We start from the raw sequence: 24779 nt of genomic DNA on the forward strand, positions 1-24779 counted from the left end.
TCTGTCACTTTCTAGTTATTTGACCTTTTATCATGTCACTTAAACTTGTACAAGAACAAGAAAGTCAAGTCAGGGTGTGAAGACAGATGAGGTACTGTCAGTGTGAGAAAACCCTGGAACTGGGCTCCTCAACCAGGGTGTCAGTTGCAATTACCTGAGGATCTTGGAGAAATACTCATGCTGGGGTTCCACTCCCAAGACTCTGACCTAATGGGTCTGATAAAGGACCAGGTCAGTAGCAGCATTTGAAGCTCCCAAGGATATTTAAATGTGCAGCCACATTGAAAACCTCCTATTTAAGATAGGGAAGGGACAACCTGCATTCTGCAAATGCTCATGGGTAGAGAGCCTTTTTTATTTTTTATTAGAATAGAATGGAGCTGGGCGTGTTTGGGCATGCTTATAATCCCAGCATTTGGGAGGCTGAGACCTGAGGATCGTGGTTCACGGACAGCCTCAGCTATTTAGTGAGGCTCTCCGCAACTTGGTGAGACCTGTTTCAAAATACAGAAAAAAAATAGGGCAAGGGGTGTATCTGGGAGGTCAAATGCCCCTGGGTTCCATCCCCAGGCCTGCAAAAAAAAAAAAAAAGAAAAGAAAAGAAAGAAAGAAAAAGAATAGAATGCCTGTGTTTTAATTAATTATTTATGTATTTATTTATTTATTTATTTATTTATTTATTGCAGTCCTGGGGATGGAACCCAGGGACATTCTACTTCTGAGCTATACCTCCACCCCTATTTTTTATTCTTTACTTTAAAACAAGGTCTCACTGAGTTGCAAAGGGCCTCACTAAGTAGCTGAGGCTGTTCGCGAACTGTGATCTTTCTGTCTCAGGCTCCCGAATGCTGGGATTACTTATAAGCATGTGCCACCATGCCCAACAATTTTATAATTTATTTATTTATTTATTATTGTTGTCCTGGGAATGAGACCCAGGGGCCTTCTACCTCCAAGCTAAACCCCCAGACCTATTTTATATTTTATTTGGAAACAGGGTCTCTCTAAGTTACGGAGGGCCTCACTAAGCTGCTGAGGCTGGCTTCAAACTTGCAATCCTCCTGTCTCAGCCTCCCAAGTACTGGGATTACAAGTGTGCACCACCACACCCGGCTATGCCTGTGATTGATATATATATATATATATATATATATATATATATATATATATATATATATATATATTGCAGTACTGGAGGGGCTTTCTACCTCCAGGCTATACTCCCAGATCTAGTTTATATTTTTATTTGGAAACAGGGTCTCACTAAGTTGCTGAGAGCCTCACTAAGTACCTGAGGCTGGTTTCAAACCTGTGCGATCCTCCTGTCTCAGTCTCCCAAACGCTGGGATTACAAGCCTGCGCTGACCGTACAATTGTTAAGCGCAGACCATGTGCTAGCTTCCACTTGAATGGCTAAAAATTCAAATATAATTTGAACGTGGCTCCTGCCCTCAGGACAGACAGGTGCCACCTGATGGGGATTTCATAGGCCTAAACATACTGTGTAGTTACAGGACAGCGTAGTCAGTATGGAAACAGCAGTTTTCTCAAAGTGGAAGGAAAGTGAATAGATGACTTCTCCCTTCAAAGTTCAACCACTATGACATTACAGGAAAGAGGGATGCTGAAAGGCCCTACTTTCGTGTATAAAGAAACTAGAAGTCAGGAGGTTAGGGGTTTCTCAGGGTTGAGATGAATGGAACAGAGATGTCAAGTGGCCTCATGATCCAGCCAGGCCGGAGGGGACACTTGAGAGCTAGTGCTGGGGACTGGGCTAGCAGGGCTGGCTCGAGGGGCCGTTCTGGGTCCTGAGGATGAGAAGGATTTGCACCTGCGAGTATGTGGAAGGCTCAGCCTGCATCCGTAGGAGAAAACGCTTCTCAGGCAGTGGCAGGCTCGGGGACTTCAAGGGGTGTCCAAAGACCAGTGTCCTGCGGCCACATTAACTCTGGCTCGGGCTCAGGCTCTGCTCCCTGTTGGATATGCAATTTGGGGGGCTCTCCTGCCTGCTGCTATACCCCCCTCTAGGGTAACTGTGCAAACAAGATACTATCCATGTTAATTTGCCCACTGTGGGCAAGATCTGGGGCAAGATTTAAGATTCACTTAAATCTTTAGTGAATTAATAGAGGAATTAGCCTGTTATAACCTCTAAATAATTCTAAATGAAACTCCTCTCAATCATGACCACATGTGGTCAACCCTGCCTCTACTAACACGTCTTGTTGACAAAACTTACAATCAGCAAATCCATATTGGCTCTCAGTCTTATCCAACCTCCCACTCCAGCGTTCTAGAAGTTTTATCTCCTCTCACACCCTACATTCTTTGAAGCCACAAACCCTATTGTCTTGCCTTCAAAATCTATCCAACAGCAGCCACTCAAGCCCCCTCACTCGCGCCAGCCAGAACCCAACCATGGTGCCTCCTGTTGTACCTGCTCAGCCTCTGCCTGTCCTCAGCACCAGGGTGCTTTCTGAGAGAGGCTCAAGGGCTGGGGTGGGGCGCATACCTCCCATGTGTGAGGCCCTGGGTGAGGTCCCAGCACCACAAAAAATAAAAACAGATGAGGGCTCCTGAGTGTGTCACTTCTCCATCCAAAACCTATCATCGGTCACTCCCAAGTCCTCCCCATGACTAAGATGACCCCACATGTCTGGCCCCCAAGACCCTGGTACCCCACCTTCTCCCCTCTGGACACACTGGCTTCCTTGTCTATGGACATGCCAAGCAAGCCTCACTTCCCAGGCCCACCTGCAGTGCTATTCCTCTACAAGGCACAGGGTGAACTATTTCACTTTTCAAAAGCTACTTTCTTTTTCTTTTCTTTTTCTTTTTTTTTTTAGGTACTATGGATGGGACCCAGAGCCCAGGGACATTCTACCTCCTAACTACACCCTTACTTAGCCCTATTTTTTTATTCTTTATTATGAAACAGGGTCTCATTGAGTTTCAAAGGGCCTCACTAAGTAGTAAGTTCAAGGCTGACCTTGAACCTCAATCCTCCTGTCTCAGCCTCCCAAATGCTGGGATTACAAACGTGCATCACCTCACCCGGCTCAAACGCTACTTTCTTAGTGAGCCTTATTGGCATACCCTGTCTGAAATTCAAGACCAACTCCAGACATTTCATATGTTCTATGTTCATAGAAATGACTCTCTTGTTCATAGAAATGCCCCTGGGTTCCATCCCCAGTACCACACACACACAAAAAAATTGTTGAATAACATTCACCCACTGATACTATGTATTTTAATTGTATTTATTTATGAAGCTTACATTTTCAAATACAGTATATCTAACTTAGTTTTCATAATGTCTTTCCCCATAAATCTGTTCCAAGAGGGAGGAAATAATTACCAGTCCCGCTCACTATTGTATCCTGATCATTTAGTACATGTGAATAAAATTGAACTCAGTAAACAATTGTTGAATAAGTCAGGCATTTTGGAGGCTGAAACAGGAAGATCGTGGTTCGTGACCAGCCTAAGCTACTTAGTGAGGCCCTTTGCAGCTCCGTGAGACCCTGTTTCAAAATAAAGAATTAAAAAATAGTGCTGGGGGTATAGCTCAGAGGTAGACTGCCTCTGGGTTCCATCCCCAGTAGAGTAAAGGAATATTAACTGTGACATAACAAATATTACAGTTACATATATTTATTCTCTTCTTCATAGCTGTAAATATGAGTGTATATTCAAGCCATAAGCAAGCCAACTTATGAGAGAGATAAGGAACTCACAAAATCTACGGTGTTAAAATGATTCAGAACTAAATCAAGGAACATTTTACTAAGTAATTGATCATTACTCTTAAGAGTGTCAAGGTCATGATAGACAAAGAAAGCTTGAGGAACTGTCATGGGTTGTCATGGGAGATTCAGAAGGAACGCAATGCTGGATCCTACATAAGTTCCCAGAATAGAATAAAGGACAGCAAAAAAAAAAAAAAAATTTTTTTTAAAGGTCTATAGTTTAGTTACTAGTACTCTAACAGTGTTAATTTTCTAGTTTTGCAATGGACATTATTACACCTAAATGTCTAAATGCCTTTTCCTGCTCAAAGCAAGGAGGTGATTTAGCTACGTATGTTTCTTGAGTGAATAAACAAGAAACAATTACCCCACAAGCCACCAAAAGGTAACTAACAAAGACGGGGTGCCTGTGTCTCTGTGTGCATGTGTGTGTGAGTGTGTGTGACTGTGCGTGTGTGCGTGTGTAGCAGGCAGTTTTCTTCTTTTCTTTTTGTGTTTCACCAGTCATTTTCTATGGCAGGTGTATTCCAAAGAATCCATCAGAGATTTTCAAAGCATGTGCTCCAGGGTGGTAGAAGGAGTTTCATCAGAAGACACAGTAACAGTTCACGGATTGGCTGTATACTCCCTCTGCTTTTAAAAGCTTAGAAACAACAGGTGTCAGAGTGGTGAAGTCATCTCTGAAGTCCCATCCCACTAATTGGAGATTTCACAGTGCAATCATACGCCATCCTGCATCTCAGGGAGACATGCTCTCATTAGAGGAAGAAAGAGGACTAAGCACATATTCAGAGAGGGGTTTCAGGAATCATGTTAACTAATGAACTGCCTGGGCTCTTCTGGAGAGGGCATGGTGGAGAATAAAACCACAGCAGAAGGGTTCCCGTCTCCTGTCCTGCGGGCCACCAGCCCTCCCTCAACAGCAAGAAGGAACACATCATATTTGTGACACTTTTCCCCAGGGTGGTCCGAGTTTCTGCCTAAGCTGAGTCGCCCACGCCCTCCTTGCTGGAGGCCTTGCAGCCAGAGAACCATCCCCTGGCCCTTCTCCAGGAACAGGGCATGGCTGGGTGACCAGGGACCAGGAGACACGTCACAACCATCTTGAGACCAGCAGAAGCGAGGATCACTGAAGAGCATTATTCGTTTCTCTACCAATTGAAATACATTTGTTTGGAGATTATCCCAATGCTTTAAAGATTAATAACAGCCGGGCGTGGTGGCGCACGCTTGTAATCCCCGTGCTTGAGAGGCAGAGACAGGAGGATCGTGCAGGTTCGAAGCCAGCCGTGCGCGCTGGCTTAGGAGACCCTGTTTCCAAGTAAAAATAGGTCTGGGCGTGTAGCCCAGAGGTAGAAAGGCTTCCAGGAACCCCAGTACCACCAAAAAAATAAATAAATAAAAATAAATAAATAAAAATAAAAGTAAAGATTAATAACAGAGCCAGGCGTGGTGGCACACACTTGTTTTGTTTTTATTTTTATGTGGAACATATTGAAAATGGCATACATTCAGACTATGCTTGGTACCCTCCCTCCTTCCCCTTTCCCCCTCTCAATAATGGGTGTCCAGGTTAACCATGCTATATTTATATTTTACACAAATTTGGATATAGCTCCTTCATTAAACAACCTCAGCCTTCTTCCTCTCCTATGTTTCCATTCTAGCTTTGATGAGGTTCCCCTCCATTATCTGGAGTCCCTCTGGTATTCCTAATACTCCCTAGTTTGAGCATATTAGAGAAAACATATGTCCCTTCTCTTTCTGTTTGGCTGATCTCACTTAACATAATGTTCTCCAGGTCTTTCCGTCTTCTTGCAAATGACATGATTTTGTTCTTCTTTATTGCTGAGTAGAATTCCATTGTGTGTATTTCCTATAATTTTGCAATACATTCATCTGTTGATGGAAACCTAGGTTGGTTCCATATTTGGGCTATTACAGATTGTGCTGCTATGAACATGGGTATCCTTATGTTACTGTAGTTCTCTGATTTCAACCCCTTTGAAAAGATACCCAGGAGTGGTATAGCCAGATCATATGGTGGATCCATTTCCAGTTTTCTAAGGAATCTTCACACTGATCTCCATAACAGCTGAACTAGTTTGCACACCCACCCAACAGTATAAGAGAGTTCCTCTTTCCCCACATCCTCGCCAGCATTTGTTGTTATTTGAGTTCTTTATGCTTGTCACTCAGAGTGGAGAATCTCTGATGGAATCTCAGCATAGCTTTGATTTGCATCTCCCTGATGGCTAATGATGTTGAACATCTCTTCGTGTATCTATTGGCCATTTTTATCTCTTCTTTTGTGAAGTGTCTATTCAGTTCAGTTGCCCATTTCTTGATAGGGTTATTTGTTTTGCTAGTGTAGTCTTTTGAGCTCTTTGTATATTCTGGATATTGGCTCTCAGTGGTGTACTACCAGCATTTGGAAATCTGAGATAAGAGGATCAGGTTTGCAGACAGCCTCAGTTACTTAGTGAGGCCCTCAGCAACTCAGTAACACCTTGTTTCAAACTAAAGAATAAAGATTAATGACAGTCAAAAGGACAATTCAAGCCAGACATAGTGGCACACACTGATAATCCCAGTACTTGGAAAGCTGAGACAGGAAGATCACAGGTTTGACGCCAGCCTCAGCAATGTAGCAAGGCTCTTAGCAACTTCAAGAAACTCTATCTCAAAATAAAAAATAAAAAGGGCTGAGGGAAGCTGGGCGTGGTGGCGCACACTTGTAATCTCAGCATTTGGGAGGCTGAGGCAGGAAGATAGAGGTTTGCAGACATCCTCAGCTACTTAGTGAGGCCCTTTGCAACTCAGTGAGACCCTGTTTCAAAATAAAGAATAAAAAATAGGGCTGCGGGTATAGCCCCTGGGTTCCACCCCTAGTACTGCAAAAAAAATAGGGAGGGGCCTGAAGGTACAGCTCAGAAGCAGAATGCTCCTGGGTTCAATACCCTGTACCACAAAATAAATAATAAATAAATAAATAGCAATTCAATTTAACCCTCACCAACCATCTAATATGAACCTATTTCTGTTCTATACTTTTCATCCACAGCCCCATACTTCAAATTTTAAATTTCAGCTTTTTCCTGGGCTAGCAATTTGCAATATAATACTCTGGTGATACTGAGCAGTGACCAGAAACCAAAGCTCTCAGGCAGCTTCACAATCACAAAGAACAGGACAGCCACCAATACTCTATCGGGCACCATGTTGCTAAGCTATGATATATGGCAGGTAGGTGTATTAGATGCATTTTTACTTATAATATTTTCAAATTACGGATTGAATTTTTCAGGAAATAACCCTTTTGTAAGCTGAGGCACATCTGCATTTATGAATTCCACTGTAAACAAATATTTAAAAGACACCAGGAATGATGGTACAATCCTGTGGTTCCACTACTTGGGAGGCTGAGACAGGATGATCGCAGGTTTGAGGCCAACCTCAGCAATTTAGCAAAGACCTCAGGAATTTAGCAACACTCTGTTTCCTAATTTAAAAAAAAAAAATGGGCCAGGCGTGGTGGCACACGCTTGTAATCCCCGCGCTTGAGAGGCGGAGACAGGAGGATCGCTCAGGTTCGAAGCCAGCCGCGCTGGCTTAGGAGACCCTGTTTCCAAAAATAAAAAGTATAAAATAGATCTGGGAGTGTAGCCCGGAGGTAGAAAGGCTTCCAGCAACCCCAGTGCCACCAAAAAAAAAAAAAAATGGTTCTGGGAATGTAGTTTGTAAATAAAATGTCTCTGAGTTCAATCCTCAGTACCACCCATACAAAAAAAGATACAGATGAGTTAGATACAGAGTGCTATAAAGGTAGGAATATTATTCCTATTGATGACATGAACAGTTAAAAAGCCTCTTCAGCAAGCACAGCACAAGTAAACCACAAATTCATTCAGCAAACGCTGACCTGATTTTGCTTGAAGACAGAAGAATGGCTAAGTTGTGGTACTATTAACTGAATTCATGGCTTGTCCACTTCAGGTCTGTATCCCAAAGCAATTCCTGATAAACAAGGAAATCAGTGGGCTTAGGTACAGTGTTCTTACAAAATAGTGCTGTCTCTGGTCTGCAGCTTGACAGCCCACACCCATTCTGAGAGCACCACCTATAGTAATAACTTCGTGAATTCAGAGATTTTACTCCTAAAAGATCTAAAACTTTTTTTTTTATCCCACAAAGTAAGCTGTTTCTTGATCCCTTTCCTGGGCTTCTCATCCAAAAATTCTTTGCCTCCTTCAAAATTCTTACCAGATCACAAATAAATACAGTGAATGCACTGTTATTTATATCTGGGTTCTCTTCTGCTGCTATAGAAAATGCCACCAATAATTTAACTTGTCCTGAAAGCTCTCAACCATATTTTTAACCGGCTGGGCTGCAAAGTCGCTGGTTAGACTAACATTTGCAAATATGTGCTTATGCTCTGGACACATAATTTTTGCAGAACTCAAAAGAGACTCTCTCATAAATGTGCTGTCTGCAAAAAGGTTTTGACGCCCAGGCAATTTTTTCACTTAATGAGAGCCGCATTTCACAGCAGCTCACTTATTTCATTCCCATTCAAAAACAAACACTTGCCATTTCTTCAGTCCATTAACTTTGCAACTCCCGTCTTTTCTGTGTACCAGTCATGGCTGGTTTTATTGTGGTGCCATTAGATGTAATTTTTCTGTGCAAACGTTCTTTGTTTGGGTACTTTTTCCCATCCAACAATGAGAAAGTGCACTCCTTTTTTTTTCCCTTAAGATACTTCTATTTTTTAGGAGATGTGCAAATTCATCTTCCTTTTAACTTTACAGTTAAAAAAAGTGGCAATAAACATATGGCAGTAAAATAATTGCCACTTGATTTCAGTGTTAGGAATTATAGCAGGAAGATGTGAGGGGCTTTAACTAACCGGGAGGGCACAGCCCTTCACACACTGCTCTGATCCCCCAGACACAGGCATGTCCACCTTGCACAGGCACTGACCCTCTGCTGTCAAGAAAAGATAGAAATTAAAAAAAATTTTTTTGCGGTACTGGGGATGGAACTCAGAGACATTCTACTTCTGAGCTATACCATCAACCCTATTTTTTATTCTTTATTTTGAAACAAGGTCTCACTGAATTGCAAAGGGCCTCACTAAGTAGCTGAGGCTGTCTGTGAACCTGTGATCCTCCTGTCTCAGCCTCCCAAATCCTGGGATTACAAGTGTGCACCACCATGCCAGATGGAAATTAAAAAAAAAATTTTAAGCAAAATATTCTAAGTGTTTGTTTATTTATTTATTTATTTATTTAGGTACTGGGGACAGAACCCAGGGGCTTTTCTACCTCCAGGCTCTACTCCCAGACCTATTTTTTATACTTTATTTGGAAACAGGGTCTTAGTAAGTTGCTGAGAGCCCTAATAAGTAGCTGAGGCTGGCTTCGAAACCATGCGATCCTCCTGTCTCAGCCTCCCAAGCACTGGGATTACAAGCGTGCACCACCACGCCCGGTGTCTTTAAGTGTTTAAAGCTAGTAACTAATTAAAAAATGTATTAAAATGCCAAATGGATCACCTCCACTTTGGTTAAACGAAACAAGCCCCAAAATAGCCCACCCTTTTTTTTTTTTTGCAATCTCTTGAGATGTAGAGCTTAACAGAGATATAGAATTAAAATTAAAGCTATTTGTTTTGGTTGTGTGGTACTGGGGATGGAACCCAAGGCCTCACACATACTAGGCAAGCACTCTGTACCCCCCAGCTGCCAAATTACTTTATGCCCTACCTTTGTTTTTATTCTCTAGTAACTAAGAGAAAAGGTAAAATTACATCAACATGCTTTGTGGAGTACAAGACCCAAACGTTGTAGTTAATTTGGAGATATTCCCATGGAGCAGCACAGGTGGTTTAAAGGACGGCAGCCTGGAAGCCGGGCACGTGTGGGAAGCCCTAGCATCCGAGTGGGGTTGGGGAAATGTTAGACTCCCCTTGAAAAACATTTTTAAAAATAATAAAATTAATAACTAAATTCCCTTGTAAGTTTGTCAGAATGATTAGAGGAAAATTTCTTAGCCTACAGAGTCTGGGATTTAGAAGATATTCTATGGTGCTAGTTATGACCATTATGACTGTAAAATAGAAGCATCCAACAGCTTTTCTTGGCGCTCCCCCACCCACACCCTGCTCCCTGCCTTCATCACTTGGCCTAAGAGCCCCGTAGCTCCCCCTCACCCTGCCCATCCTTCTGCTGCCCAAAACACCCACCCCTCCAGTCTTCACTCACTTAACTCCTGAGACGCCTCCAAGGTGTCCCTCCTATAGGAAGTCTTGAGAGGCCCTCCAGTCCGGCCAGAGCACGCCCTCCCCTGCTGCCCTGCATCCATCAGCCTTGATCAGAGCACTTGCAAGGAGGGACTGGGAACTGGGAACCCCTGGCAGGTGGGAAAGTTGCCGCCTGCTCCTGTCCCCAGCGCAGGGGGCAGTGGCTTTGCCTGCATGTAATCGGGGCTCAAGGCCGTGCATGAGGAAGGAAATATGCCACGTGCTGTGCGCACCTGTGTTTGTACCACTTTGAAGCTCACTGTAGTGTATAGTTACAATGCGCTATTAATAAAAGTATTTTTTAAGTGGGTAAAGCAGGAAGAGAGGGAATGAGGTGCATGGGACCTGGCTGCCTTCTCTTGCTTCACACAGGCAAATCTTCGCTGCTGGTTTCCTCCTTCCCCATCCTCCTCCAGATCTGCCCCCTCTGACTCAACCCCGGGGAGAGTTCCATTCTGGGGGAGCAGGTCATACCACAGAAGGGGCATGAGTGTCACATCATATGTCTCATAAGTGGAGACCAGAAGGACGTCTGAGAGATTACAGGAAATAAACAGAGCCCTGTTTTGTTAGTGACAAGGAAGGGCAGATTCCCGCTCAAAGCCTTTTTAGCCAAGTGAGAGCCGGAATGGGGATGTGGTCAAAGTGGGGCCTGACAGCACTGCCTTCTGTGCACCAGGGCCTGTAGCAGAAAAGGGAACTTTCAGAACAGGACTTTCATAAGCATATGCAATTGCTTTGAGTGAAGAGAAGACGCCATCTTCCGGAGGCTTGCAGAGTCCCTGGAAGGAGACTGGACAGCCCTGGATCCCGGGCCCCGGGGCCAGACTCCTTTGTGACCGACTGTGCATTATTGGGATAGCCCTGCTGTAAGCGTTTCTTCTTATTGTGCACAATATTTTAAAAAATGTCTATGAATAATGTGCAAATGTTTAATCTTTTCTAGGAACATGGGTGACATTTGGAGGTCAGATTTCAGATGAGGTAAGTTACTTTTACTTTCAACTCTGTTGATGAAAAGAAAATTTTTGAGAGAGCTGTACAATAAGAGCACTCTTCCGGGGGTTCTGACACTGTATGGGGACAAGGTTTACATCACAGGAAATGGTTAAGGCTGACTCAGAGGTTATCCTCAGTTTTATCTTACTTCTCGCATTTTTTACATTTTGACTATTAATAACCTTTGAGACTGTCAATCTATTGTATGTGTGGGTTCAGTGGTTAGAGAATGAAACTATTTAGAATTAATATTAGTTACTTTATGGAAAGATTACATTGCTCTTGTTGCACTTATTCATTCATTCATTCATTCATTCTTTGCCCCAACTGGGATGTCCAGTGGGTCCTGGTTTGCCCAGGATTTTCTCAGCTTTAGCACTGAAGCACCCACATGACAGAAACATAGTCCTGAGCAAGCCGGGCCAGTCAGCCACCCTGATTTGGCAACTTAATCCAACTCTCTGGACCTCAGTTTCTCCTATGCAAAGTGGGGTAATAATCCCGACCCTAAAGTCTATCGAAAGGATTAGCTCATTCTGCACATCAGACATTCCTGCAGTTCTGACTGGCAGAGAGCAGGATCTTGACAAATGGAGGCTATAATTTATTATATTTGCTCTAAAATTTCTTTAGATCATTGTTCACACGCTCAAAACAGTGCTTGCCAAAATGACATTTTTGTCTCTGGCTTTAAGGAATACCTCCCTAGCCAAAGTGAGGTGCATGGGTGGGTATTGAATAGCAACCCTCCTGCAGATCACACCCTCCGGGCCCTCTGATCCTTCAACACAAACCTACAAGACCACAGAGGGGTCGGGGCAGTGAATCTGAGCAGGTGTGCTCAGTGGGATCCCATCCTACTCTGCCATCGACTAACTCAGTCTACTAACACTTGCATTTACGAACAGATGCCACTGTCAATAGGAACCTCCACTCAGCAGGACCCAGTTAAGATTAATGAGATGGTGCCTTAAAGTGCCCGGCCCAGAACAAGCCTTTTACTGAGGCAGTTTTTACTACAGTACTGTTCCTACGCAGAAGCTTGGGGCAGTGGAGACTTCTCCGCACAGTTCCTAATGTCCCCAGTAGGCGAGAGATCACTGTCCAAGTGCCTGCTCCCAGTAATAAGCACAAGTCACCCAAAAGGGCTTGATTCGTGCAAAACAGACTCTGCATGCCAGACGGTCACTTGGAAGTACTCTTTGGATTGGTTCAGTGCAGAGCAGGAAGTAGGGCCAGGCAGAGAAGATGGCATGATGCAGTCCCACAGTGACCAGCCAGCCCCATAAGAAGCTCTGAAGCTGAAATGGTCCCAAAGTTGTCCCAAGGTGGGGCAAAAGGACTGAGCCTTTATATCCCTGTACTGACCTCACTGGACTGAGGCTGACCTGGAAGCAGGTCTGACCTTGGGCAAGGTGACTCTAGCCAAGTACGATTTTTAGAGAGGGCTGACAGCTGAAGACCATTTGATGGCAACATTTCCAGCAGCAGAGGATAAGCCCTTCCATCCCGAAGGAGGCCCTGGGCAGCACATCACAGTCTCCTGCAAGATCTGCGATGGCATCAGGTAGGAGTGTGTGGAGGCACAGAGCTGGATCCACAGGAAGGGAACACAGGCTGAAAGCTGTAAGTCAGATCTATAGGCAGCAAGCAGGAGGAAGGTCTGAAGTTGACAGCCAACTGTCTCTACCACATGTATTACCTACCGCCTGTTGTGGTGCCCAGAGGGAAGAGGCAAAAACGTCTTCCCTTTCAGAGCAGCAGGGCCAACTCTAAGTGCCATACCCCTACTCCTGGCTCTGCCATCATAGCATCTGCTCCCTGTAAAGAGCCAGCTCCCCAGGCCCACCTTAAAATCGAGGTCTTCAGGATCCATCCGGGAGCATCTCCACCAGCAGTTAATCCCACATCCATCCAGAATTCTCCATCCCATCTTAAGATTTCTCTATAGATAAAATACAATTGTCTACCTTTCCCAATAATAATTCACCAATATGTCAAATGCCATGGCACAAGGATAATATACCACTCAGGCACAAGAATTTCTAAAACACAAGGTAAGCCAGGCGTGGTGGCACACACTTGTAATTCTTGCGCTTGGAAGGCTGAGACAGGAAGATCGCACGGGTTCGAAGCCAGCCTCAGCTACTTAGTGAGGCTTTCAGCAACTTAGTGAGACCCTGTTTCCAAATAAAATATTAAAAAAAAGTCTGGGAGTATAGCCCAGAGGTAGAAAGCCTCTGATTTCCACTCCTAGTACCACCAAAAATAAATAAATAAATAAAACACAAGGTAGTCATAATAGGAAAAGCTATATGCCTCTTAACTTTTAACCTCTGGTTAGGATCACCATTGTAATGGTAGCAAATTAAAAGCAGCAATGACTTTCTGTTACCATTATGCTAAGGATCGGTGTGGATCCCATTTTGCCAGCCTAACAATTTTCTTGATAGGCCAATTTTCAAAACCACAGAAGAGTCGTTGACCTGGGAAATGCTAACGCAGCACGTTAGCCCATGGTCAAAACCCATACTGGGAAATTCAACTGCCATTTGTGAGGTGTGTAATTTTTTCAGACGACTAATAAATCACTCAGCAAAATGAAAAAAAAAAAAAAAACAGCACTTCTCCATGGTGTTTTACCACCATCCCTCCGCAGCCATCGCTTAAGCCACTGTTCGCAGCCATGCCTCTGCTCTGGTGTGGCACCCGTGCTGTGTTAGGCAGCACAGACATAGAACAAGGTGCTCTGAGCCCTGTTTGCAGGCTCAGCGGAGGGAAGCTGGTCCCTGCTGAGTCAGAGCGCTCACCCTCCTCTCTGTTGATTCAGCAGCCACTCACTGGTGCCTGCGATTGAGCTGGACTGCAGCTGAGAGGAGTCTTAAGCAGTCACGGCTCTGTGTGAGCTTAGTTCACCAGCCTGGGCCTCAAAGCCTCCAGCAAAAAAAGTCACAAGCTCTCAGGTCAGCAGACATCTAGCTGCCAGAACCTATTGGGCTGGAGAAAGGACTTGGGTAATGGATCACCCATTACCCAAACAACTCTCTTTGTCAGAAAGATTAGATGCCGCAGAGTATGTTTTCAAGCCAGGTCTTCCCAGCACAGATCTGTCCACCCTCTGTTCTGGGCAAGCAGTCTGGACCCGCCTTCAGCCCTCTGCCACCTGTGTCCAGGTTCTCATCTCACCTCAACCCCTGCCGGAGCCTTTTTTCTTTTCTTTTCACAACAAAAGAGAAAAGTAAAGAGTATTTCATGAGAGCTGGTGCTCCTAAAAAACATGTAAATATCTGAAGCAGCTTCTTGAGCTGGGAGAACATGCTAGGTGTTATTTCTTCATCCCCTTTGTGTCTCTGCAGGTAGCTGAGCGGCTGATGACCATCGCCTATGAAAGTGGAGTTAATCTCTTTGATACTGCTGAGGTCTACGCAGCTGGAAAGTAAGTCGATGGAGATGCCGCCCTGGCCCAATTCTTCCCTGCCCTCTTCCCATCTCTGCAACTGGGGATGTTGACCGCCTCTGGCCCTGTCTGCCCACCCACACCATCCCTATGTGAAAAATGGGCTGAAGGAAGGTGGGACTGGAAAGCAGCTGCCACGTGCCTTCAAGGGGCAGAGGTGATGGGCGCCAGGGTGGCGGGCCCGGAGACCCTCGATATTAGCTAGACAAATAAATGAACAAACAAGTGGCTTAGCCAAGCCCAGAACCAGCCTTGAAAGCTCATTTCCTTAATCCATAACCACATCTTGAATTCCTTCAGCCCTGCATCAACCCAGTCACCAGAGATACTCCTCAGGACAAAGCTTTAGTTCCTTCAATCTCAGGTCCAGGTTGGAGGAAGAGGAAAGAGAGAAGACAATTGGGGTACCTTCTGGGCGCCCTCCTAACCCAGACTTAGGGGCAGAGAGGACACCTTGTTATGTCTCTTTACGGCTGGTTACTATGACAAAGTTTGTCACTGGATCCTAGGATGGTCTCATGGGGACCACTGCATCTGCCTGGCCTGGGGGATGTCTAAACCCACACATGGGTTCTTTCTTTATCCTCAAGGTCTCCTGGGAGCCAACATTTTTCTCTACACAGCGTGAGGTGTCTTTGTCCTTGCTGGTCACAACTGACTCCTTCCTCAGCAGTGAGAAGGAAAACCTTGACTCCTGCTGGACTGCACCAAGCAGGCCATTTATATCCGGGCTCAGTGGCTCAGAAACAACCGCCAAATGTCTCTGCTATGTCTTAGCATTGGGACAGCAGGCGGTCTCCTGCCGGGGTGTTAGGATTTGGCAGGTACTTCTGGAATGCCTTGGAACAGGATTCTGCAGGCACAAGCAGAAACAGCAGGACGGCGGGACCAGCCGAGAGCGGCTGCTATTTTGGGGGCTGTGTCGGCACTACGAGCTCACATGAGGAGCATCTCTGGTGACCACAGTGACTCCTGTATCCCAGGACACTGCATCTAAGATACTGTCTGTTTCCCCTTCCAGGGCTGAGGTGATTCTGGGGAGCATCATCAAGAAGAAAGGATGGAGGTACTGTATGTACCATAACCATTTGTTTGCCTTCTAAATAACTTCTTATTTTATGTCAGAGAAGGGAAAATAAAATTGTATGACACCTGACTTTTCAAAAGATTGCCCCCAAAAATCAACTCTTGGTAAATAAATGATTTATAGTGGTTTGGAAATAAATGCCAACAAGTTCATTACCTGTGCCTCAAAAATGACTGACTAGTCTGTTGATCACAATGAATTGTGGGGTTGAGGAGAGGAGAAAGCAGGAACGTTCCTGGGATATTTGTGTATAGGAGTAAGTGACATTTCCATGGCTTTGACTGCTATTGGTGGTAATTTGAAGGAGGTGAGCTGCCGGAAGCTGATTGTCTATTCCTACATATTTATGTTCACCACTCACTTTATTAGAAACTCTGGATACAAAGAAACACTGAACCAAGAAGCCTTAGGCACGGACCCCCCCAAGCTTTCCTGTCTGAACATGGTCAGCCAGCCTCTGTCCTGTGAGCCTGGGAGCCCTAGTACCTGGGTATTCAGCAAAGTGCCTCTTTTGCTGTCCTTGAGGGAGCCCTCCAAGAAACGTGAGGGCGGGTGCTTAACCATCCCATCCTGTCACTTTCTGTCGTTAAAGCAAGCAGTAACAAGGGCCACCATGGCCTCTCTAGGGATGGTGGCAATCCCGCACTTCATTGTGGTGCCGGGCACGCGGTCACTGTACCCCGGCAAGAGTATAGAGTCAGCAAAGACCAGCGAAGATCACAGGACATGTTAGGAATTCTCATCTGCTCTGGAATGATGTCTGCTGCTGGCCAAATAAATACCAGGGCTATTGGGTTAGTGGAGAAAACCAGGCAGAGAGCTTGGTTTCTAACCACTATGTAGTACGAAAACATACACACTACAGAGTAAGTATGTTTTCTAAAATTAAGTCTAGGAAAGTTGGACACTTTCGACGGCCTCAGCTCAGTCTTTTTTTTTTTTTTAATGTCTTTTCCTATATAGTTGGAATCCCCTCTAGAAGGGAATCCTGCGGGTGGTATTGAAACCCCTGCATTTTTAGGGCTGCTTTCTTCTCACTTTGAGATCAATGTTTGGTAGGAACAGAGGCCCTTATAGAAATGGAAAACCAGACGTTTATAAAGGTCTGATCAAAAAAGGAGTGGTGACCTACTTTCTCCTCCCCTTTCTCTTCTCCCACTCCAGGGGATTATAAGGTGCTTAGAGAAAACTCTATTCCACCTCAACTAGGAAAAGTATTCACATGCCTCCCAGTCCTGCCCCCGCCCAAGATACTTTAGTACCCACTCAGAACGTTGGTTCCCCCACCCCTGCCTGATGGACTCCATCCATCTCCCAGCACTGCTGCAACAAAGCACCACAAACTGAGTGACTTAAAACAACCGAAATTAATTTTACTCAGATCTGGATGGCAGAAGCCCAAAGTTAAGATGCTGGCAGGGCCATGTTCCCTCTGAGACTCCAGCAAAATCTTCCCTGGCTTTCTCCTGGCTTCCGGTGGCTGCCAGGAGCCTCCGCCTCCGTCACACACAGCCTCCTCCCTTCCCATGTCTGTCTTCCCACAAGGACACCAGTCATCAGCCTTGGGGTCCACCCTGCTCCCCTATGACCTCATCTAACATAGCCAGTTATAGCTGCATAAACTCCCATTGTGAGGTATCAGCTCCCATTGTGAGGTATCAAGGCTTAGGAATTTAACAAATCTTTTTTTGGGGGGGAGGGAGGGCGCAATTCCACTGTAACAAACACCTTGGCATCAAGTCCAATAATAGGGCGCTGAGGCTGCAGGTGCAGCAGACACCTGAGGGGACTGGGGAGCACCCGCCCAGCTGCACTCAGAGGACGGCAAACCGTCCCTCCCTTGTGGTTACAGAACTTGCTACACAAGTGAGATCTAGAGGAGCGTGCCTATTTCACCAGGTGCCTCTCAGTTTTGCAAACAGAAACTCGAGCTCTTCCCATGTTATAGAACATCTCTATGGGTCACAGCGGTCCCCCGGGGATCAGAGGGAAGAGGAACAGTGTCTTCCTAGCACTGAGCCTGTAAAAGCTGCTTCTGCAGACCCGCTTGGCTTCTCACTCCGAGCTGCCGCTCACTGGCTGTTTTATCCAAGGTGGTGGCTGCACTTCTCTGATTTTCATTTACCCACCTATAAAACAGATGGCATGACCATTCATGATACTGATAAAGTGAGACAAGGTGTGTGTAGCCCTGTATAATACACCATCCTCTGCAACCACTCAGAAGAGGTGCTCTAACAGCCTCCCTTGGGAGTCAGTGATGAATGGCCGGGCTGCCGTCTATGGTTTCTGTCTGAACCTAAATGTTAGCGTGTGCACCCATGTAGGCCAAACATTCTTCAGAAAGCCTACCAGCCGGGCGTGGTGGTGCACGCTTGTAATCCCAGCATTCGGGAGGCTGAGACAGGAGGATCGCGGTTCATGGACAGCCCCAGCTACTTAGTGAGACCCTGTTTCAAAATAAAGAATAGAAGGCTGGGCATGGTGGCCTGCATTTGTAATTCCAGCATTTGGAAAGCTGAGAGTGGAGGAGGATCATGGTTTGCAGTCAGCCTCAGCTACTTAGGCCCCTTGCAAATCAGTGAGACCCAGTTTCAAAATAAATAATAAAAAATAGGGCTGGGAGTGTAGCTTGGAGATAGAATGCCCCTGGGTTCCATCCCCAGTACCGTGAAAGAAAGCAAGAAAGCAAGAAAGCAAGAAAGAAAGAAGGAGAGAGAGAGAGAGAGAGAGAGAGAGAGAGAGAGAGAGAGAGAGAGAGAGAAAGAAAGGAAGGAAGGAAGGAAGGAAGAAAGAAAGAAAGAAAGAAAGAAAGAAAGAAAGAAAGAAAGAAAGAAAGAAAGAATAGAAAATAGGACTGGGGTGTAGCTTGGAGGTAGAATGCCCCTGGGTTCCATCCCTATTACCACAAAAATAAATAAATAAATAAATAAATAAATAAATAAATAAATAAAAGCAAGCCTACCTTTGGGGAAATAAGTCTATGGTGGTGTTTGGACAGAAGATGCAGCAGTGGCAGGCCCAACTGCTCTGAATAATTGAAAGAGCTGCATTCATTTTTTTTTCTAATATCCCATCCAGCTCTTTGTTGAAGGTGGAAAGTGTTTGCTAAAGGAGACCCAGCTCCCCTATGTCTGATTGCTATTATAATAATAGGCATGGTGAGGTTGATGGATTAACTTGGAAAGTGCATCAGCCCTTCTGGGGTATGTAATCTCCAGGTGCATATATCAGTAGACCTTCCATTACTCTGACTCAAATTACTTTTCAGGGAATTAACTTCAGTGGGATGGGGTTGCTGACATTTTCAACAAATGTTTCTTGTTGCAACCAAATTGCCGGATTTGTCGCTGTCATTCCCCGTTGGTTATCATTAATCATGTCAGGCTTTTATACCTTAGAGCCCGAGAGGCATCGACTACAGCTCATGGAATTATAAATGCCTTGTTTCCAGCACTCCCAAGTTTGATCTTAACCTTTGAATCTCAATTGACTTGCATACCTAGAGAAACTAAATTACACTGAGATCTGCCTCCCAGTTTGAAGTTACATCCCTGTAGTTCTCAAGACATATTTCTTATTCTATAATCACGACACTACGCTTGTATTTCCTGCCCTGAGGTGTGGCTTTGAGAGGGTTACAAATTTGCTGACAAGGTTTATACATTTCATTTCCTTAGAGGCCGCATGGTAGACCCTGGAGTTAAGGATTTTAGGACTGTCTTCCTAAAGTGACATTTTCATTTAATAAAGAAAATACATACACAGTGGCTATTAGATTTGACTCTCGTCATTCAGATTCCTAGGTTGTCAGTTCTGACCTATAAATGTGACAACTGGACAGGACAATAACTCAGAGCCACTGGTGTCCATGGTCCTTGGCACGGAGTGAACTTCCTTCCAGGGAGAGTCCAAAGCAGGCAACCAGTGTTATGCCAGATGCCAAATAAGTGCTAATTGGTGCTTGTTCGTTTGAGCTACCAAAGCAACCCATCCTCTAGGTCCTTCTGCTTACATTCCCACACACCGCAGCAGACCCTGCACACTGACCCCACCCGCCTACGCCACGCACCGGCCACGCACACCTGCTGCCTGTTCCCCACCTCCTTCCTGCACTCTTCTTTCTGTTCCTCCAGCAAAAGGCACCCCTCCCTCCCCTTCCCCTAGGGCTGACTACCAGTCACTGCTCTTTGTCTTACATTTTAGCCACCCGAATTAACAAATACATCTTTGTCTCTTTCTTAAATGTGAGATGTAATGACACATTCTATAATAATAACATGACTGTTTAGTAACCTGCAATGTATTTACTATTTCTCCATCTCTGTTTGACCTGCAGGAGGTCCAGCCTGGTCATAACAACCAAACTCTACTGGGGTGGAAAGTAAGTTAAATGCTTTTTATTTTTCCTACTGGACAGGAAAAAACGTGTTGTTTGTGCTATTGTATTGTTTATTCTATTAGGCAACTTTTACATTAATTTATCCTGAAATTAATTGGCTTAGGGAGAGTATTTTTTTTCTCATGCTAAGAAAAGATGCATAATTCTAGGATTCAATTTTAGCAAGATACTCCCAAAGAAATTTAGTGCAAAGCACATGGTCACTTGGTACTAAGGGATTCTTGTGGATTTCTCCAATACCAACATCATTCCAAGAACCCTTTCCAAAATAGGCTTCAGGTTTCAGGGAACAAAAATAGGCACAAAGCATCACAGAATAAAAGCTACTCAAATCTGCTAAAACTCAGAGACTTTCATGGAACGTGGAAATAAAAACATATCTTGCCTGGCTCCACATATAAGTCTCTGGTCATTTCCTACAAAGGGCTCTGAAATTGCTGATAAAAGGTGCATCTCGTAGAAGCACACGAAGCTACGCCTGGGTCACTCACCATCAGTCCACACAGAAGAGAAATCCTCTCTCTGTTGTGGGATGCAGAACAAACAGATTTCACGGGGCGAGCTGGCCCAGTGGCCAACCTGCCCCTGTTGGAACTGGCACTTACATTATTCAGCAGGAACCAGAAGGCTGGTCTCTTTGACAAACATGTAAAAACCAACAAGCTTTTCCATGCAATAGAGCAGATGTTGGCACTGTGCTTCTCATAGAAATCCCAAGAATGGCTGGAAACAAACACAACCTCATTTTCCATGAAGAATTGATAGGGAATAGCTTAAAAAATATAGGAGGCAGAGGCCAGTCCCTCTTTAGGAACCTTCTCATCACAACGTACACATACACACATACTCTTATTGTATTGCTATCCTTGAGCCTGTTTATGATTATATGAAGACAGGAAGATATTATGTAGATTTTTATTCCTCTTGTAGTTTGTATAAAGGTAAGGCAAAATGGTGTTCCTGAGTAATATAAGCTCCCACCGCCTGTGCTTCGACTCCGTTATGGAGCCTATACTTGGAGCTTCTATGGCAGTGTAAAAACCTTGCCTGTAGCACAGAAACAAACAGGAAATAAGACAACTGGCAAGAACCATTATATCTTAGAGTCCTACATACTACTTTACTTATTTGCAACAGACACAGAATAGAGAACATGCACAAGGTGAGTAGTTAACTACTGTGTTTCAAAAGAGGCTGCCCCAAGTATTGATGATGAAGAAACATCATATCAGTACTTTAAATTTCAACAAACATATTCCTTTATAATGGCCAGAGCTCAAAAATCATCCAGGGACTGGGAGGATGGTAACAAAAGTCCCTATCATTTAGGTTTGTCTTAAGTAAAACTTGGTTTATCACATTTTAAGGAAAAATAGCTTTGAACCGGGTGTAATGGTGCACACTTGTAATCCCAGTAGTTGGGAGGCTGAGACAGGAGGATTGCAAGTTTTTGGACAGCCTTGGCTACTTAGTGAGGTCCTCCGCAACTTAGTGAGACCCTGTTTCAAAATAAAGAATAAAAATAGGGCTGGGGGTGTGGCTCAGAAATGAAATGCCTCTGGATTCAACCCTTGGTATGGCAAAAGAGAGAGAGAGAGAGAGAGAGAGAGAGAGAGAGAGAGAGAGAGAGAGAGAGAAGTAAGTCACTTTCAAAATGTGTTTCCTTTCTCAGAAAAGTTAATATGTTTAACAGTCTGGCCATCTAAAACTCACAAATTTATGTCAAGGCTTTCATCTTCTTCAGATTGGTTGGGAGCCTGGTGAAGGCTGAACTGTGTATCAAATTCTATGTGGAGCAGGTCACCTGGATGAATTATTAACTTGAGCCTGGAGCTGAGGGATGAGAATGGCTTGGTGACAGCCACGGTTAGCTTAGTTCCTGGGGTCTCTGAAGCAAAGGTTCACGCAGTGTGCTTACCCACAAGCCTTCTTTACTCCTTCAGATTCCATGGTGAAGATTTTGCTGAGAATAGGGTATAAAATTAGCACTTCATATTAAGAAAGAATTACTATTGTTCTGCATTCTGAAACAGAAAATTGAGAAGAAAAAAAGCCCACCCAACTCAAAATCATTTCCTCTTTCTCTTTCCAGAGCTGAAACAGAAAGAGGATTATCAAGAAAGCACATTATTGAAGGTAGGCACTGCTTTCATTTTATTTTTGTTTCTGGGCTCCTGGTTCAAGGAACTGTATCAACCAAATAGATTTAAAATGTATTGGAAGGGGAAAGAACACAGTCAAATAGGCTTGTTCCTAGGAGGCTGAGACAGGAGATTCACAGGTTCAAGGCCAGCCTTAGCAATTTAGCAAGACCCTGTTTCAAAATAAAAAATAAAATAGGGCTGGAAGTGTAGCTCAGAGGCAGAATGCTCAGAGTTCAATCCACAGTACTTCTAAAACAAAAACAAAACCAAAAATGTAAGAATAATATGTGCTAAAATGATAGAATCAGGCTATACTAACCTATATTAACCTATTAACCTAAACCTTGCCATTTTCTATTTTCTGAATTAAAATGTATTTTACACACACACACAATGGCTTATGGGGTATTTCCAATTTGACAAAGTATGACAAAGAGTTATGTAAGTGAGCATCTTTCCATAAATTGGATAGATCCTAGAAGGGTATTATTGTTCAAAGAATACAGCATGTTCTAACACAAAAAATTTTTTTCTAAAAATAATCTACCAATCTGTTAAATGAGATGGTTTTAATTATCTGCTCATTTATTCATGAGTCTGAGCTTCTTTTTGTAACTTTATGCTTCTTTTTCTGAGAATTAGCTCTCTGTGTTTAGGCTATTTGCCATTTGAGTTGTTTGGTCTTATTGACTTGCAGAGGCTCTTTATATACTAGCCATGATGCTTATTCACTGTAGGTTTTGTGTTGCATATGTTGTCTCCCAGGTTGAGGTTGTCTTTTTTTTGTGTGTGTGTGTGTGTGTGTGTGTGTGTGTGGTACTGGGGTTCCTGGAAGTCCTTCTACCTCCGGGCTACACTCCCAGACCTATTTTTTTATACTTTTTAAATTTTGGAAACAGGGTCTCTTAAACCAGCAAAGCTGGCTCCGAACCTGCACGATCCTCCTATCTCCGCCTCCCAAGCGCAGGGATTAGAAGCATGTGCCACCATGCCCAGCTCCCAGGCTGTCATTTTATTGTGAGTTTTTTCTCCGTGAACCTAATCTAAACAATAACACTTAATTTGAAGATTTTCATCCCATTTTGGAAGTTGAAGATATTTTTTGACCTATAAACAAGACTGCTCTGAAATATCATAGACTAGCAATAGGAAAAATAAATAGCTTCAGTGTTCAACCATTTAAATAGAGACTTTCAGCTGAGTGCAGTGGCATACAATTGTAATCTCAACACTTGGGAGGCTGAGACAGGATGAGCACAGGTTTGAAGATAGCCTCAGCAAACTTAGGGCAACTCTCAGCAGCCTACCAAGACCCTGCTTCAAAATAAAATTTTAAAAAGGGAGTTGGGGGTGTAGCTCAGAGGTAGAATGCCTCTGGGTTCAATTCCCAGTACCAAAATTAAAATTAAAATTAAAAAATAAAGCCAGGCATGGTGGCGCACGCTTGTAATCCCAGCATTCAGGAGGCTAGGACCAGAGGATCGCGGTTCACGGACAGCCTTGGCTACTTAGTGAGGCTCTTTGCAACTCAGTGAGACCCTGCTTCAAAATAAAATAATAAAAAATAGGGCAGGGGGTGTAGCTCAGAGATCGAATGCCCCTGGGTTTCATCCCCAGACCCGCAAAAAAAAAATAAAAAATAAAGTAAATAAATAAATACTTTGGAAGCCAGATCTCAGAAAGAGCGCGCGCGCACACACACACACACACACACACACACACATCACCAACGACAACAATTATAGAATTCCATTGTTTCTAATGTTTTCATATGAGTTTGGTATTTCTCACCAACTATTTTGATTATATTTGTAGGCACGTGGGTTTTGAAATCAGTCAGACCTCTGTTCTAGTTCTGTGTCATTAATGAGTTGGACAACTTGGTACAAGATACCTAGCCCCACTCAGCCTCTGCCTTCTCAACTATAAAGCACTCTCCAGTGCGACAGACTGGCTCAATCGGGAATAATAAATCCAGCACTGAATATGGCCACTGAGTCCGTTCGGGACCGAGTTTTCTCAGAAAGGTGGGCAAAGGTTCGGTTGTTGTTCTGCAGCCACATATCTGCAGCAATTTTTTCCCTTTTATGAAATAAACTCCTTTAAGTTCCTGTTCACGGCGCAAAACGTGGAGATTCCTCTCCGGGAAAAAATCTGGATTGACACAGACAAATGCCTCTTGTGCAATTGACCACTTTATTCTAGACAAAATATTTTTTATATTTCCCTATTTCCCCGTGATTCCCTAGTAGAAAAGTGCAAACACCCAAAAAACAATAGTGAAATATACATGTAAATCACCAACCCTGAACAAGACAAAAGTAAGGCCTGTGACATCACAGGTCTTTGTGATTGAAATCAGTTCTATGACCCTGCAGGTGGGTCTTGTGCTTTAAGTCAGCCTCTTTGGCCTTGCCTTGGCCTTGAAGCTGCAGAGGCTTTTAGTGGGCAAATTCCAGAGGAACAAATATCACACCCAAAATCACTTGAAGAATTCAGTTTTTAAGAGTTTTCTTTAACCCTTTTGGAACCTTTTATTAGTCCAATGTCCTTCTCTATCTAGCAACCTCCTTTGAGTTGAATGGGGACAAAGTCCGAGATTCCAGCTTTCATACATGTAGTTGGCATAGGA

General features: G+C 44.1%; 1 protein-coding gene across 5 annotated transcripts in view; it reads left to right on the forward strand.

The window, feature by feature from the left end:
• Window positions 1–24779, forward strand: part of KCNAB1 (potassium voltage-gated channel subfamily A regulatory beta subunit 1) — a gene marked incomplete at both ends in the record, with an annotated part of 333646 nt that overhangs the window by 255755 nt on the left and 53112 nt on the right. For all 5 annotated transcript variants that reach the window (XM_080696894.1, XM_080696897.1, XM_080696895.1 and 2 more), the window contains 5 exons: window positions 11005–11042; window positions 14414–14493; window positions 15536–15580; window positions 19941–19985; window positions 22096–22139. In XM_080696894.1, coding sequence (XP_080553020.1) covers window positions 11005–11042; window positions 14414–14493; window positions 15536–15580; window positions 19941–19985; window positions 22096–22139 — 252 coding nt within the window. The remainder of the gene's footprint in view (window positions 1–11004; window positions 11043–14413; window positions 14494–15535; window positions 15581–19940; window positions 19986–22095; window positions 22140–24779) is intronic.

Source organism: Muscardinus avellanarius, assembly GCF_963383645.1.
Source record: "Muscardinus avellanarius genome assembly, chromosome: 5".
Lineage (NCBI taxonomy): Eukaryota > Metazoa > Chordata > Mammalia > Rodentia > Gliridae > Muscardinus > Muscardinus avellanarius.